General features: G+C 41.0%; 1 protein-coding gene across 1 annotated transcript in view; it reads left to right on the forward strand.

Moving 5' to 3' along the window:
• Positions 1–12,309, forward strand: part of ATP13A4 (ATPase 13A4) — a 130,383-nt gene that overhangs the window by 47,010 nt on the left and 71,064 nt on the right. Inside the window, exons 4-7 of the mRNA XM_080656236.1 lie at positions 5,843–5,913; positions 6,006–6,086; positions 7,613–7,682; positions 10,133–10,267. Coding sequence (XP_080512362.1) covers positions 5,843–5,913; positions 6,006–6,086; positions 7,613–7,682; positions 10,133–10,267 — 357 coding nt within the window. The remainder of the gene's footprint in view (positions 1–5,842; positions 5,914–6,005; positions 6,087–7,612; positions 7,683–10,132; positions 10,268–12,309) is intronic.

Genomic DNA, 12,309 nt, shown 5'->3' on the forward strand with positions numbered 1-12,309 from the left:
TCTTGAATGTGTCATTTATGGATGTCAGGAGTTGAAATCTGGTGTCTCACACTGACCACTAGGTACACTGGCTTCTGGATCTCCAATGGGGTGCAGGTCAGCTACTGTCTGAGGCCACCCAGCAGGAGCTACAGTGAGAACTACAGTTTTCTCCTCTTTGCTTGGGGTTTGGAGGTTTTGGAGCTGTCTGACCCGGGCTGCAAGTTTGCTAGGTTAAGCTGCGATAGGACAGGCCATTCATATGCTAAAGCCGCTGCTTGGAGCTTGGGTGGGTTTGTAGGTTGTGCGGGGTGGGGTCTCAGGGCGTCACTAGGCTAGGGCGTGGCAAACAGCGATGGCTGCCAGTTAGCCAGCTCTGCGTCTCTGACCGCATCTCCGCGTCCCGCGCCCCAGCACAGTAAACAATTATTCCTGCGCGCAGCCCTGCAAGCAAGCCTTACTCACTTTCCGACCCCACGGCAAACAGTCCAGCTTCTCCCCATAGGAGTTTGGTTCCCCCGCGTCTCCCCAGAAACTGGAGTTTGGAGTAATCGGGAGCTTGTCTCCCTTCGGGTTGAAAACAGCAGCGCTCCCAGTCTCCCGTCGCCAGCCTGATTCACGCGCCTTCGTACCTCAGCTTTTCAGCGCTTGTGCACCTCTCAATGCTGTTTGCTCTTTCCTTCTAGTTGTAGAACTTCCACTCAGCCAGCTTTCCCATGGTTCTGGGTGATAGACGTTTTGTCTTTTAGTTGTAGTTTTGAAATTGTTGTGCGAGGCAGCAGTTTAGGTGTTTCCCTACGCCGCCATCTTGGATCCTCCTCCTCCAGGTCAATTTTAAAAAATAACAACAGTTAATTGTTGAACAGTTTTTGTATTGTCAATTGTTATTACTCAAAATCAGAAGAGGTCAAGCACCTCCAACTAACAATTGCTTAATCTGTTAGGTGGCCATTCACCTGGAGAAATAAACATCCTAAATCACCCTTATGGACATGGCCTCAGAGTATGATTAAGCTCTGGCATCTTTAACTGCATCAAACAAATAAGTGGACAAACAAATGAAGGAATGGTCAAGTAAAGAATCAAAATATAAGGAAGGGGCAGAGATCTTGGAGTGGAACATTCTGGTACCCAGGCTTGACATCTTCATTTACCAGCACAAGGCACAGGGAGTTTGGCTAGTTACTGCCTTTCTGAGCTTTGAGTTTCTTAATTTGTAAAATAAGAGTAGTTACTTTATCTTTGCCTGTTTCTCAGGAATGTTTGAACCTAAAAGGAGAAGAAGGATATTAAGGTGATTTATATTCATAAAGGACTGAAACTTTCATTAAAATTAGAGATGTCACAGGCTCAGCCATGACAACACTAATGACAATAACAATAACAACAAAAAGAAAATGATAACCAGTCAGGGCCTTTTAGAGGGAGTTTGGAGACTGCATCAAAGAACTTTGTCAAGTTTGCAAACATAAACTAAGAGAGACTATAAACCATCTTGTAGGATTGCATGCAATACTGAAACCCAGTGCCTAACCCAGCCGTGGGCAAACTATGGCCCGCGGGCCGGATCCAGCCCGTTCGGCTGTTCTATCCGTCCTGTGGAGCTGAAAGAGCGGAGGGTTCTCTTGCTCTCCCCTTCGCTCCTTTACTTTGAATTTATATTAGTTCACACAAACACTCCATCCATGCTTTTGTTCTGGCCCTCCGGTCCAGTTTAAGAACCCACTGTGGCCCTCGAATCAAAAAGTTTGGACCTACAGGATGTGCTTACAACATATTCCAATAAGAAAGGAAGAGCAGGAAGCCCAGGGAGGGAAAAGCTTCTTGGATCTGAGCTGAAAGAGGAAATTCACCCTGCAGCAGATCCCTGATTTCCTAATTACTGTGTTTTCTTTTTGGTCTCAAATTCCAGGAAATAGGCAAATAAACTCCACCTCTTACAAATATAATGCTTACCCTCTTACCAGCCTAGAGCCTCAGAAGGTGATGAGGGAAGCAGAGAAACTCTAGGCAGAGATATTTCCTGGTAAAGGAATCTCAAAGGTATTTAAAAGGTCTATGACAGAGTCATTCTTCTTACTCTGAAGAATGGCTTTAGAAATTGTCAGGATTTAATGGAATTTCTTTTTTCTGGCCTGAGGTAAAACTTATCAGTAACCTCTTTATTCCTCATTATTGCTGCCTTCCTCTGCTGATGTTTTGTGTCCAATATGTTTTATAAATTTTTCAATCTCAGTTTGTGGTTTCACAGCCTCTTGACCTATGTTCTCTAACTTGGCAGTGGCCTCACATTCTACCATCATTTGTCCTTTAAAATTTTTCCAACATGAATTTTGAACTTATTGACTAAATAAAGTAGGGAACCCTGCCTTTATATAATTCCTGGAAGTTATGGGATTTTCAAACTTTCTTCTGAGACTAGCTTGATTAGATTATTTGAGAAACTGGACTTCAAAGCCAGCTGGGCTTGAGTTAGAATTCTAGCTGTGCTTCTTAATAGCTTCAATCTTGGACAAGTTACTTAATCAAAATGAACTTTGGTGGTGAAGGGAAGATGAAAATAATATCTGTCCTACCACAGGGTGATGAAAAAGACTAAAGAGGAGGTGTAAAAAGCTCCCAAGTACTTGTAAACAATAGCTATGATTATAGTCCAGCTCCATTAGCAAAATTTCAGGGAATATGGGAAAGGAAAAGAAAATGTTAGGCAAGAAATTTGAGTTTCAAAGATGGGCCATGACAACTATCATACCCTGTGCTGGTTACTTTCAAATACTCTTCCTCACTCTAACTTGCAACTTGTGAAGGAGAAAGAATCATTTTCAGTAGCAAATAATTCCAATCTTATGCTCAAAATCAATTGGAAAATAGGTTTTATTTTTCAAAGATATTATGCAACCAACCTCATTGAAATACACCCATTCTGTAAAAACAAAAAGTATAGCATTTAACTTGGTAACTACAAGTGTGTGTGTGTGTGTGTGTGTGTGTGTGTGTGTGCAGATGTGCATGCACTGTGTACCTTCACATGTATTTATTGAACAGAGTTCAGAGATTCATTTGAGATAGCCCAGGTCTTGGAGCTGAGGAATTTAAACACTATGTCTAGTTGACATGTGGTATACAAAACATTCTTTATTTAATAAAAAATGTATTGAGCACTTATTATGTACCAGCTATATACTTTCCCCAGTTTTAGTATTTATCTAATTGTTATATTGACTACTAGAGGCCCAGTGCACAGAATTCATGCACGGGGGAGAGGGGTGTCCCTCAGCCCAGCCTGCACCCTCTCCAATCTGGGACCCCTCGAGGGATGTCTGACTGCCCGTTTAAGCCAGATCCCAGTGGCTCCCAACTGCTTACCTGCCTGCCTTCCTGATTGCCCCTAACTGCTTCTGCCTGCCAGCCTGATCACCCCTAACCACTCCCCTGCCAGCCTGTTTGCCCCTAACTTCCCTCCCCTGCAGGCCTGGTCACCCCTAACTGCCCTCCCCTGCAGGCCTGGTCCCTCCCAACTGCCCTCCCCTGCTGGCCATCTTGTGGTGGCCATCTTGTGTCCACATGGGGGCAGGATCTTTGACCACATGGGGACAGCCATCTTGTGTGTTGGAGTGATGGTCAATCTGCATATTACTCTTTTATTAGATAGGATAGAGGCCTGTTGCATGGGTGGGGGCCAGCTGGTTTGCCCTGAAGGGTGTCCTGGATCAGGGTGGGGGTTCCCTTGGGGCTTGGGGCGGCCTGGGCGAGGGGCCTGTGGTTGTTTGCAGGCCTGCCACACCCCCTGGCGTCCCAAGCGGAGGCCCTGGTATCTGGGGTTTATTTATCTTCTACAATTGAAACTTTGTAGCCTGGAGCGGAGCCAAGCCTTCTGCTTGCTCCATGGTGGCAGCCTTTTTTGGGGGGATTTATGTATCTTCTGTAATTGAAACTTTGTAGCCTTAAGTGGAGGCCTGGGCCGGCCAGGGTATGGGGAAAGCTTGGCTTCCTCCATCACCGGGGGCAACCCCAGCCTCCTGCTCTTTCCAGCTCCGTGGCTGCCGCCATTTCTGTTTGGGTTTATGTATCTTCTATCATTGAAACTTTGTAGTCTTGAGTGGAGGCCTAGGCCGGCAAGGGCAGGCGGAAAGCTTGGCTTCCTCCATTGCCAGGGAAACCCAAGCCTCCCTCCTGCTCTCTGTGGTGGTAGCCATCTTGGTTGGGTTTATTTGCATATTCGCTCCTGATTGGCTGGTGGGCGTGGCTTGTGTGTTCTCAAGGACACAATTATCAGGGTAGCTATAAAAGGAAGTCTCACTGTTTCTCAACTTTGGCTGCACATTAGAATTACCTGAGGAAATTGAAAAATATTTATGCCCAGACTGCACCCCAGATAAATGAAATCAGAATCTCTTGGGGGTGGGACCCAGTATCACTACTTTTTCAATGCGCTCCAGTTGATTCTAATGGTCAAAATGAGGTTATAACCATTGATCCAGAGCAATATGACAGAATCATTGCTTTTCTTTGTGCTTAATTAGGTCACCAGTTAATGGAAATTCAGATTCATATACAAAGTTGTTAAAGAAATCAGAAACAAAAAGGCAAAATTGTCATAAGCATTAGCTTTTCCTTTCTTTCCCACCCTACTCTCAGATCCTCACTTCCTGGAGCACTTTTCTTGCAATAACCTCATCACACTCTTCTAGAACCTCTTTAGTGCCTTTTTTTAGTTTACTCTGCAAGTTCATTGACTCTAAGATAAAGTCCTAAATACCTCATCTAGCATTTAAGGCAGTGCAATCTGATCTTTATCTTTCCTTTCTCTCTTCCTTACTTTCTCTCTTTCCTTCTCTCTCTCTCTCTCTCTCTCTTTCTCCCTTTCTTTCTTCCCATCTCCCTCCCTCCCTCCCTCCCCCCTGCTCGTTCTTTCTTTCCTTCTTTCTTTCTTTCTTCCTTCCTTCCTTCCTTCCTTCCTTCCTTCCTTCCTTCCTTCCTTCCTTTCTTTCTTTCTTTCTTTCTTTCTTTCTTTCTTTCTTTCTTTCTTTCTTTCTTTCTTTCTTTCTTTCTTTCTTTCTCTTTCTCTTAATCCTCACCAGAGAATAGTTTCCCATTGATTTTTAGAAAGAGTGCAAAATAAAGGGAAAGACAGAGAGAAACATCAATGTGAGAGAAATACATCGATTGGTTGCCTCATGCACAAGCCCTGGGGAGGAGCCTGCAACCAAGGTACATGCCCTTGACCATAATCGAACACGGGACCCTTTTGGTCTGTAGGCCAACACTCTATCCATTGAGCCAAACTGCCTAGGGCTGAGTTTTATTTATCTTTCCACCCTCCTCCATCATTTCTTAAACAGACACACTGACTTGCATAATGCCTTTGAAATGCTCTTTTGTCATCTCATCTGAGCAAAATTCTTCCAGTCTTTCAAGGCTGAAGCTCAGATGTCATTTTCTCCATGATACCTTTGTCATCTGCCTTCTCCATATTTCTACAGTATTTCAATATTATATTTTTTACTTTATCTTTGTTTCTTTGACTTATTCATATTTAATGGTATGGTATAGTTTTCTTTGCTTTGTAATATATTTTCTTTCCTTGTTAGGTTATAAGGTAGTGGAATGCAGAGACTGAGTTTTATTCAGATACTTATCCATATAATAGGCCCAAGATTCAGGTTAATTGAATGATGACTTCTAATGAAGAATGCCATTTGTGTAGTCGAAAATGATAGGACAAGTTAGGAAAAGATAAAACCTTAAATACCCATAGTAGGGCTCTATCTTTGTTTCTTCCACAAATGCTTCTTTAGCCATTAAACATCATATATATGCTGATCCTCAAACAAGAGACTTTCTTAGTATTTTTCTTTTGTAGGTGAGATACATAAAAGTGCAGAAAATAAGATATGTTTGGAACAACTTAGAAGGACAGTTCCAGAAAATTGGGTAAGTTGTTTCAACAATTACAAACAAAGAAGAAAAATATTATCTCAAAAATATTATTGCTAAATATGTCTTTCTCATTTTTATTATTTTAGCTCTTTGGAAGACTGGCTCAGTTCTGCCAAGATACATCTAAAATTTGGATCAGGTCTAACAAGAGAAGAACAAGAGATTAGGTACCAAGCATATTGTTATCTACACCTATTCAAAAGGATTCCTACCAGTTAGCCAAATAGATAAGTTAATAATCATCTTAACTGATCAATGTCAGAAAACATTATAATGCTCTATTTAGTTGTATTGAACTAAATGCTTTTACATATATTATCTCACTTTATCAGAGTAGCTTTGTGAGGCAGGTAAAACAGACACCTTATTCATCCCAACATAACAGATGAGAAATCTGAGGCTAAGATAGGTTTAATGATCTGCACAAGATCACAGATGGGGAATGATAAAGAACTGAGTCTCACACTTCTGACAGTAGGTTTGGTGCTCTTTCTTTTCTATCCAAGTCTTCTAAGGTTATTATAATAATAAGATTGAGCCAGTTTTGACTGCAATCAGGAAATATATATTAACCTATGATAACATAGTTAAGTAAAACTATGGAGCAGCAGAAGAATACCATGCAAGACCTACAGTTCCACAATTCCAAATCAGTTACTAGGCAAAGAAGAAGTTTTAGGAAAGGCATTGGATTGAGTATCAAGAGCCTGTCACTAATTCGCTGTGTGGCTTTGAGCAAATAGTTTCTCCTCTCTGGGCTTTAGTTTCCTAATGGTTAAAAGGGGGAGGGGAACTCTATAAAGGCCTTGCTGGCTCTAAGTTTCTATGATTCTCACATCCCCCTCCACCCCATCTTCTGTACCTTGAATAGACCTAGAATGTTGCAGTATCAGCATCACCGGGAAGCTTGTTAGAAATGCAGAATCTTAGATCACATCTCACCCCTATTGAATCAGAATCTTCATATTAACAAGATCACAAAGTTATTCATATGAACTTTAAAGTATGAGAAGCACTACTCTAATATATTCGACCAAGCCATTGGATATGAACATTTATGTAGAAGGAAAGAGTGGAAAAGAAAGAGAAAGACTAACCACAGAGAAAGTGGGTAGTATTCTCAACTCCAAAAAACTCATAAAGGTTATTGCTGTGATAATCAAAGAAACACATCTCTGGGTTTTCAACTAAAGGGCTATATAACTCTGTGTAGAGCTATTTTTGAGAGCACAACACCTTTTCATTCACATTGAAATAAAATTGAAACAGCTTCCTATAACTGATTGGGAGTAGAAAGGTAGATACAGTATTCCTTATCAGTAGAAGTACTCTCTCCTATTGACCCTTCCTTCCCATTTCTATGGAGCCAGAGTTGAGGAGTATGCCACTCTTGAAACACTTGAATGAGACAATTGCTAATATTAAACACCAAGATTACCCTGAGGGAAATACTTAGACTTCAGAAAGAATCTAGTTTAATAGATGCAATATGATTGTATTTATTGTTTTCGTACCTGGGTATCCCACCTCCTCCCCAGTTATTTTGAGAAGGATTAGGGGTATGTCATGAGGAAGGCTTACATTAATCCCACAAGTGAGAAAGTGAATATAAAGTAGGTATTTTTTGAATGGGCAAGAAATGAGTTTCATTTTTATTATTAGTTACTGAGTGATCTGTAATCTCTCCCAATAGGAGGTTAATATGTGGACCTAATACTATTGATGTTGAAATCACACCGATTTGGAAACTGCTCATCAAAGAGGTAATATTACTTTTTTTGATGCTGGATAGAAAATAAAGGAGTTTGGTTCTAGTCAAACAATCAAAATGCTACTTGATAATAGGTAACTGTAATTTGGGATATTTTAAAAGAAAGACAAGCACATTTTCTTTATATCTCTTTCTACTCTTTTTCTTGAAGTCCACCTTTTGCACACAGTGCCTGACACAATATAAGATATGTTGCTCATGTGTCTACTTACCTCCTACTGACTAGATGAACACAAATTCCTTTTCTTTTTTACTCCTTTGTTTCTTAGTCTGTCTCAACTTTGTGAAACTAAAATAATCGAAAACCTATTTTTTTCTTAAAGGAAACATATACAATTTCTTTAGCATCCCAAATTGTAGGAAGAAAAACATCTGTTCAGCCTTCTTAGTTCTATTGATCTCAAAGTGTGTGTGGGAGGAAAAGAATGATTTGGCCATCATTTACTGAGTGAACTTTTCCTCTTTGGCTCTATCACTGGATTTATTTTTCACTTTATAGTGATTATTATGAAACTACTGGAGGCCCAGTGCACAAAATTGGTGCACGGGTTGTGGGGGGGGGGGGGTGGGTGTCCCTCAGCCCAGCCTGCACCCTCTCCAATCCGGGACCCCTCGAGGGATGTCCAACTGCCTGTTTAGGCCTGATCTCACCGGGCAGTCGGACATCCCTCTCACAATCCAGGCCTGCTTGCTCCCAACTGCTTGCCTGCCTGCCTGCCTGATTGCCCCTAACCGCTTCTGCCTGCCAGCCTGATCACCCCCTAACCACTCCCTGCCAGCCTGATTGATGCCTAACTGCTCCCCTGCTGGCCCGGTTGCCCCTAACTGCCCTCCCCTGCCAGCCTGGTCACCCCTAACTGCCCTCCCCTGCAGGCCTGGTAGCCCTTAACTTCCCTCCCCTGCAGGCCTGGTCGCTCCTAACTGTCCTCCCCTGCAGGCCTGGTCACCCCCAACTTCCCTCCCTTGCAGGCCTGGTTCCTCCCAACTGCCCTCCCCTGCTGGCCTGATTACCCACAACTGCCCTCCCCTGCTGGCCTGATTACCCACAACTGCCCTTCCCTGTCAGCCATCTTGTGGCAGCCATCTTTGACCACATGGGGGTGGCCATCTTGTGTGTTGGTGTGACAGTCAATTTGCATATTCCTCTTTTATTAGACAGGATAACCACATAGCTATACTTTGGGTTTTCTCCTGCAGTTCACCTCCACCCCTCATTGTCTTAAAATAAAGCTTATAAACTCAAGGTACTTTCTCAATATTTCTAGCAAGCTTTCAGGCATGAAAAAAAGCAACAGAATCTGGTAGGCAGTTCTTGTATGCTTCTTCCCTAAACCAGAGGCAAGATTACCACTCCTGTGTTAGATAAATAGGAATTTGAGTAAGAGCACAGGATGTTTTTAACTGAAGCAGGATTACAACCAGTAGGAGTTAGCTTCTACTTTTTCCCAGCATTCTAGATGCTCAGTACAGCTTACCACTCTCAGCTTGGCTCTTATGAAGAAACTAGAGGCCCGATGCACAAAGATTCGTGCAAGAATGGGCCTTCCTTCCCCTGGTTGCTAGCACCGCCTTCGCTCTGGGCCGGAGCCGCCTTTCTGCTCCGGCCCAGAGCTGCCTTTCTGCCTTCCCACACTGCCCAGAGGCCTGGAGCGGCTGGGGTGGTGCAGAATGCCTGCGTCATTGCCATGGAGACAACACAAGCATCCCTCTCTGCTCCCGGCCGCTTGACGCCTGCATATGCAAATTAACCCACCATCTTTGTTGGGTTAATTTGCATACTCACTCCTGATTGGCTGGTGGACATCGCGAAGGTATGGTCAATTAGCATGTTACTCTTTTATTAGGTAGATATCACCTTCAACTCATCCATTAATGTAAAATTACCTTAATGCTTCAATTATGGCAGATATTATGTCATAGAAAACAATAGACTAGGAAGCATTCTAACTTCATAAACCCGAACTAATACTTCATCTTTCTGAAGGCCAGTAAACTAAACATGATAATACCTACTCTTTACACAATTGTTGTAATGGTAAAAATAAGGATATGTGAGGCACTACCTGGTAAATTATAAGGGTAGTAGTGATTAAAAGTAGGCACTCTGAGGCCAGATTGCCTGGGTTCAAGTCTTGGTCCAGGAGAGTCACAGCTGTGTGACCTTGGGCAAGTTTCTCAAGAACTAAGGTTCAGTCTCTTCATCTTTACAATGGAGATAAGTAATAACATCTGTTTAATAATGTAATTATGGGAACTAAATGAGTAAATTCAGGTGAAGTTGCTTAGTGCAGTGTTTGGCACATGGCAATTGCTAAAGAAATATAATAAGAGTATTGTGTGGATGATTTATGTCATAGAGATGATTATGAAAATGAATGTCAGTGAATAAGTAAGTGTGAAGCCTAAATATCTTTCTATCTTCCTGTTTCTGTCTGCCAACAGGTTTTAAATCCGTTTTACATATTTCAACTCTTCAGTGTTTGTTTGTGGTTTAGTGAAGACTATAAGGAATATGCTTTTGCCATCATAATTATGTCCACCATTTCCATAGCTTTGACAGTATATGATCTCAGAGAGGTAAGTTTTCCCACAAATCTTATGGTCTCAGAAAGAGAGCAGTAATAACTTTATTGAAATTATGTTAGAAAGGACAGTCAGGACATAGTTATTGTCCACTCCATAATAAAAGAGACCACATTTTTAATATCTAACACAATAGCTGATGTTCAACTACATTTAGTCCTTTTTCTTCTCTCATATCCCAATTCCTAAACTTCCAAGTTATAATTGCTCTCTCTTTGGCTTATTCATGGTGATTAGGCAGAAGATTATGCACATATTTATGAATTGTGAATAAATGAAAAAATATATCTAGAGAATACTGATGGATGTTGAAGATGATGGAAGAGAGTGGAAGGTGGAGGAGTCTTTGTATAATATTAACTTCTTTGCTTTTTATGTTTGGTTGGTACTTACTCTCAAAGTCCAAATCCATATTATCATGGCTTTCTTTATGTCTACACCAGGGCATGTAGGTGTTATTGGGGAAAAAAATCACATAGAACAGATTAGTTGATTTCACTGTAAATCATGAATGCCCATCTCACCTGGGCAAGCTTTCCATATGTCTCTGGTCCCATTCTTTGAAATTAAGGTTTCAAATCAAATCTTCCTTTAGGTTTCTGAAATGCCTAGCTGCCCATATTCCACTTTTCCTCTGATTCAGCAGATAACCTTGCCACATTTTTCATAAAGATAGAAGCCATAAAACAGGAATTTGCTCAACTCTCCACTTTCCAACTGTCAAATGGCCCTTCTCTCCCCCACCATCCTGCCTTCATCTCTCATTACAGAGGAGAAAGTGCCCTCTGTCCGCCTTGAGAGAGCATCCTCTCCAGCCTGCTCAGAGTGTTTATTCAGTCAATGGATGATCCCTTCTTATTCCCTCTCCTCAAGAGCCTTCTCATCAGCACTTAAACATGGTCAAGCTTCTCCAAACTTAAATAAATGAAACGATCCCTTCTCTTGACCATTCTTTTACCTTCAGCTATTAGTCTATCTCTCGACTCCCCTTTCCAGGAAAACTTCTTGAGTTCTTTATGCACACTGTCATTATTTACTCATCTCCTCATGTTTTGCCTATACTGACATACATTCCTCTCTCATGACTCTATTTATTTATTTTTTTAAATATATTTTATTGATTTTTTACAGAGAGGAAGAGAGAGGGATAGAAAGTCAGAAACATCGATGAGAGAGAGACATTGATCAGCTGCCTCCTGCACGCCCCCTACTGGGGACGTGCCCGCAACCGAGGTACATGCCCTTGACCGGAATCGAACCTGGGACCCTTTAGTCCGCAGGCTGACGCTCTATCCACTGAGCCAAACCAGTTAGGGCTCTCATGACTCTATTTAAACAACTCTTGTTAAGGTCACCACTATGATCTTAAGGCCTGGAGATAGTTTTAATTTTTTTAAAAAGTCATTTTTGGCTGTTTTTTTCTTAATAGAAGGAGTAATATATATGGACATGATAAAAAATTTCAAAAAGTATAAATGAAAAGTAAATATTTCTTCCACTTGAGTTCTCCCAGAGTCCACATTCCCTTTCAAGAGGCATCTACTGGAATCAGATGTTCCATATACTTTCAGCAATATTATACACATATGCATTAATTTGTTTTATGCAAATGGAAGTACATTATATGTATACTTTCATTCACTTACTTTCATATTTTTACTGAATAAATCTTGAGTATCTTTTCATATCTGCACAAATATGTTTTCTCTAGATGTACCATAATTTTAAACCAGGTTTATATTGATAGATATTAGGTTGTTTCTAGTCTTTTACTATTAAAACAATGCCACAATGATGATTCTTGCACATAAAACTTTTCACACACCCACATACATGTAGGTTTATAAGTATATATAAATTACAAGTATATAATTTATATCACATATAAATATGTATGTTATAACAGATATATGTATAATTATCTATGTCTGTACTGATATGAAGATATAAAACTTATGTAATTGAAATTACTTAATCATGAGCTAGCTATAGTATTTTAATAAATATTGGCCAAATGCCCCTTAGGCAAGCAATAA

The sequence above is a fragment of the Plecotus auritus genome (genome assembly GCF_963455305.1).
Source record: "Plecotus auritus genome assembly, chromosome: 2".
Lineage (NCBI taxonomy): Eukaryota > Metazoa > Chordata > Mammalia > Chiroptera > Vespertilionidae > Plecotus > Plecotus auritus.